At 40.8% G+C, this 5,136-nt stretch overlaps 1 protein-coding gene across 1 annotated transcript in view; it reads left to right on the top strand.

Annotated features, from left to right (window-relative positions):
* Window positions 1-5,136, top strand: part of BRE (brain and reproductive organ-expressed (TNFRSF1A modulator)) — a 162,562-nt gene that overhangs the window by 49,291 nt on the left and 108,135 nt on the right. The window contains exon 5 of the mRNA XM_015410137.1: window positions 1,230-1,304. Within this exon, the coding sequence (XP_015265623.1) occupies window positions 1,230-1,304 (75 nt within the window). The remainder of the gene's footprint in view (window positions 1-1,229; window positions 1,305-5,136) is intronic.

The raw sequence follows: 5,136 nt of genomic DNA, 5'->3' as shown, positions 1-5,136 counted from the left end.
GAAAAGGTGTGGAGAAAGTGGTAACAGTATTTGCTGGTAAATTACTTTAGGAGGTGAGCATTGACGTGCTAGCCTTCTTGCCCTCCACTCCCTTCTTGCTCTAGGAAACGTAATTGATAATTGGACTGCATGGCAATGTTTGCCCTGTTTGTGGGATAGTAAACATTAGCAAGCAATTTCAGTGTTATGTCACAGATTCTTTACAAGTAAATAGATTGGTGGGGGAAATTTTCCTTCTGTTGAGGCCTAACTAGGGATTTGTTTTGTTCAATATGAAACATTTCTTCAGCTGAGTTGCCTTTATCTGGGGGACCCGGCAACTCATGGGGACCCGGCATCTGGCAGGGTCCCCATGAGTTGCTGCATCAGTTACAAATCCCTGGGAGCCAACAGGGCTCTCCAAAGTGACCATAGTGGCAGCAGGTTCCCTGGCAGGTTCCCTGGCAGCCACCACATCAGTGGTAGGCCCCTAGGAGGCAGCAGTGCTCTCTGGAGCCACAGCATCAGCAACAGGGGCCCTGGGAACTGCACCATTGGCTGCATGGCCCCAGTAGCTAGGAGGGGCCCCAGGAGCCGCTGTGTCTGCAGCAGGGCCCTTGGTAGCCTACAGGGCCCCCAAGAGCTGCTGCATCGACAGCAGGGCCCTGGCAGCTGCAGGGCCCAGCAGAACCACCACATAAACTCCTAAGATTTTTCTGCAGTCCTGAGAGTTCCCCAGGTTTGGAGAAAAATCTCTTTTCTCTCAGTGTGGGCCCAATCTGTGGATTTAGTTATCCGCAGATCTGCTCACACTTGACAAATAGCTATATAGATAGTGCCTTACAATCTCTCTTTCCTTAAATGTTAATGCTCATTGAGATCTAAAGGAATAATGTAACAGAGTGCATAATGTGAAAAGTATTTCGCTTGAAAAAAGTGTTTATGTGTAATCAGTATAATGTGGAGGGTCCAGCATAGTCTAATATAGTCTTTTTGTGGACCTCACTGTGACCACATACTGTTTCTGAATGGACTCCTCCCAATGCAGAGGTAAAATTCTTTTTTGTATACTACTCGGTAAACTGTCAATATTTGTTCAGCTTCTCTCATGAGTGGAGTTAGCTTTTCAGATTGTTATGAAAGCACTACCCTATTAAACATGAACTTCAAGAGAGTTAATTTATTATTATACTGACTTATGCTATACAATATTAATGCTCACTATAGTGTTTCCCTCCCTTCTTTGACAGACTGGTGAATTTTCAGCTCGTTTCCTTTTGAAATTGCCAGTGGATTTCAGCAACATCCCTACTTATCTTCTCAAGGTAAAATAGACTACTTTTCTGATTTACTTGGTGGAATAATGTCATTTTAGGTATTCACTTGTGTTTTACCCAGAGCAAAACACAGAAATGTTCCTAAAAGGATAGCCAATTATTTTTAAATGATTTACTTGATTAGGGAAAAACTGTTAGTACTAGAAGACTTCTGGTAATATTGATAATCTAAAACAAAGACTAGTGACTATCCACTACATTTAATTCCCCCCCCTAAATTCACATCTGTATTACTCTTTTGTTTTGTATTTTAACGTATTATCTCCCTAGAAATAAAATGTCTAATACCAACATGTACATAAACTTTTAGCAAACTTAAAAACAGGCATTCAGTAGTTTTCAACATGGTAGTATCTTTCTAGAAATAAAATTAGAAGATTAACCATTTTAAATTTGGCATTGGGTTAACAAACAAACAGTAGAGGAATGCTATGTAAGAATTTTTCTGTGTATGATATAAATAAAGTGATTGAATTAAAAGCCTTTGAAAAATGAATTGTCAGGAGAAAAGAGAGGCCGTGTACGGTTAAATATGTAACATTCTTCTCTTTGGTCCAGTTACGTGGGGCTCAACAAAAATTTAGACTTTACATGAAGGAAGAGAAAGTGTGAGTGCAAGAGTAAGAAAGAAAACCTTAAGTTCCTACTCAACTTTTTCTAAGGCTGTGATCACACACACTCAATAATCTACTTTCAGTCCACTTTCAATGCACTTTACAATGGGATTTTTACTGTGTGAACTGGCAAAATCCAGTTTGAAAGTGCATTGAAAGTAGGTTATTTAGTGTGTGTGATCGCAGCATAAGTTTTTGTTAGGGTTGCCAGCTCTAAGTAAGGAAATTCCTGGAGATTTTGGACGTGGTGCTTGGGGAGTGCAGGGTGTGGAGAACAGAGGGACCTCAGCTGGGTACAATGCCATTACAGTCCACCCTTCAAAGCAGCCATTTTCATCCAGGGAACTGATCTCTGTTGTCTGGAGATAAGCTGTAATAGCAAAAAATCTCCAGGCCCCACCTGGAGTTTTGCAACCCGAGTTTGTGCTGAGGAGTTTGGTACCTTAAGGTAGAGGAATGTAACTGATGATCTGGAAATAAAATACCATATTCAACTTTAGACCAAGATAGGTAACCCAACTTTAGATTGGTTACCAGTTCAAATATCCAGTAAGTTCTCAGTCAGCAGTTTATCAGTCATGGTTTTGGTGAGGTAGAATTTATAGTAGAGGTCAAGAAACAGATGTGGAAGATTTTTATGATTACTTGGTGGGAGTTGTCAGGCTGTTGGATGACCACAAACATGTTAACCTGTAAGTGTCTAAATAAATGAGGAAAAGATGCCTATTCTTCTGGCTTCGTACTGTATTCTTCCAGGATTAGTTGGCTGTATGCCCAGTGAAGTAGGACAGAATTTTTTTAATGGTAAATGTTCTGGAAAATTTTCTGTTATATTTTTCCATGGAAAAATTTCCACCCCTCATGGTCCAAGCTTGAACATGATGTATTTGACTTCATTTGCAAACTTTATTTAAATTATTTATTTAAATTTGAATTGGAAATTCCAGAAAATCCACATCATGGTATACGCTAATTAATTAATTTAGTTTATTTAAATAGTTTTTAAAAGCTTCATTCCGACATAAATATATTATTAAAATACAAATTGAAAGACTTTTGTTGTTCGGTCGCACAGTCAAGTCCGACTCTTTGCGACCCCATGGACCACATCACGCCAGGCCCTCCTGTTTTTCACCGTCCTCTGGAGTTTGCTTAATTTCATGTTCATTGCATCGATAACACTATCTAACCATCTCATCCTTTGCTGTCCCCTTCTTCTTTGACCTTCAATCTTTCCTAGCATCATGGTCTTCTCCAGTGAGTGTTCCCTTCTCATTTGGTGGCCAAAGTATTTGAGCTTCAGGTTCAGTATCTGGGCTTGCAGGGAACAGTCAGGGTTGATTTCTTTTAGGATTGACTGATTTGATCTCCTTGCAGTCTAAGGGACTCTCAAGAGTCTTCTCCAGCACCATAAATAGTATACATAAATAGTACATTTTTGTCCAAGGCATGTTTTAGATAATCAAAAGCTAAAAAGGTAATTAGGAAATAATTTTAGATTGTTGACTGGCTTTGATACAGGTTCCTGTCACTTCAGAAATGTTTGATTATTTTCAGAATGGAGGAATTGTTCACAGTGCACACAACTCTTCAAATTCCTGTGAATTGTGTGTTGAAAATTTGATTATATACTTAATGTATTACTGATTTAATGATGTGTGTAGAGATGCATGGTTTGCAAATCATCTTCGTAAGCAATGGTATCAAGTCTGCTTGAATCTTACGAACTGAATGTTTTTTTCTGTTGGTACAGGCTACTGGTTCCATTATTTTCTTGCATTCTATAGCCATATGTGACGGACTACACTTTTAAGAACCTTAGAAGTGCTGTACAAATAGGTAAAAAACTATGAAGGGTTAATTCTCAATGGAACCAGAGAGCCTTGAGTGACAGGCTGCTCCAAGGAATCTGATTGGATAGCATCACCTGAGCAGAGAAAGTCTTGAGAGAGCTGCATGCTGAGGAGAGAATCACTCAGATTTCTGCCTTGACTGAGTTGAGTCTGATTTCAGTCTTAGCTGAGAGTAGTTTAACACAGATGGAAAACTGGGGGAAAGTTGTCAAGGAAGTTTGGGAAGTAGACGAAGACTTCCATTCTAGCCAAAGAAAGGGGATAAATCTTCTAGTGAGAGGAGAGTTAGCTCTGAAGAATGCAGAGATCCCTAGTCTGGTGTGGTCAGAAACTGCCTGTAGGAACCTTAAGAGTCAAATAAAAACTCAATGCGAGTAGTTGTGTTTCTAAAGAGTGTACCAGCCTTCTGGAAACCAAAAGAGTCAGAGAATACTCAAAGAAAGTGTACTGGAGTGTTTGGAAAAACACTGGAAAATCCTGTCAACATATTATTTATTTATTATTTATTACATTAGACTTATAGCCTGCCCTCCCCTGCATAGCAAGGCTTAGGGCGGGTAACAACAATTAAAACATAAAGATTTTAAGTAACTCTGAATAGCTTAAGAAACTCAGTATCCTGAAACACAGAACTAAAGTCTCTGCATGTACTGGTTTTATCTCAGAAATTTCAGCCCCTGATTTCACCCGATTTTCCCTGCTATGTTAAATAAAATGTTTTCTTAATTTGGTATATAAAAACCTCTAGAGTGCCATTAAAGTTAAAGGGGGCTCCCAGTCCTTCCCCCACACTTGCCCCAGACGGAGAGTTCCCATCTCTACCTTGTGGTTAATAGCCTCTGATGGACTTCTGCTCCATATAAGAACATCAGAGAAGCCAGTGTTGGATCAGGCCAGTGGCCCATCCAGTCCCACACTCTGTCACACAGTGGCCAGAAATAGCAGGGGCCTTCAGGAGGTCCAGCAGTGGGGTCAGGACACTAGACGCCACTGTTGTCCCCCCTCCCCAGCACCAAGAATACAGTGCATCCCTTGCCCCATACCGAGAGTTCCTATCTATACCTTGTGGCTAATAGCCACTGATGGACCTCTGCTCCATACTGCCAACAGAGGGCTCACTCTCTCCCAACAGCTTTTCCTACATAGTCAGTAGACTTCCTGTGTTTGCAGAAAAATGCAAGAAGTAAAAAAATCCCTTCAGGGAGGGTTGAATTCCCCCTAATACCTTTTGAAATGGCCTCTGCAGGGATCTAACTCCAGGCATCAAGGGTGAGAGAGAGATTAGAATGTTCAGGGTGGGGGGGACTTCTTACTGGCTCTGTCAGTAAAAGGGTGGGGGGAGGGCCCTTCCCC

This window comes from Gekko japonicus, unplaced genomic scaffold (assembly GCF_001447785.1).
Source record: "Gekko japonicus isolate JY-2015 unplaced genomic scaffold, Gekko_japonicus_V1.1 scaffold566, whole genome shotgun sequence".
NCBI lineage: Eukaryota > Metazoa > Chordata > Lepidosauria > Squamata > Gekkonidae > Gekko > Gekko japonicus.
This window is presented reverse-complemented; position numbering and strand designations above follow the sequence as displayed.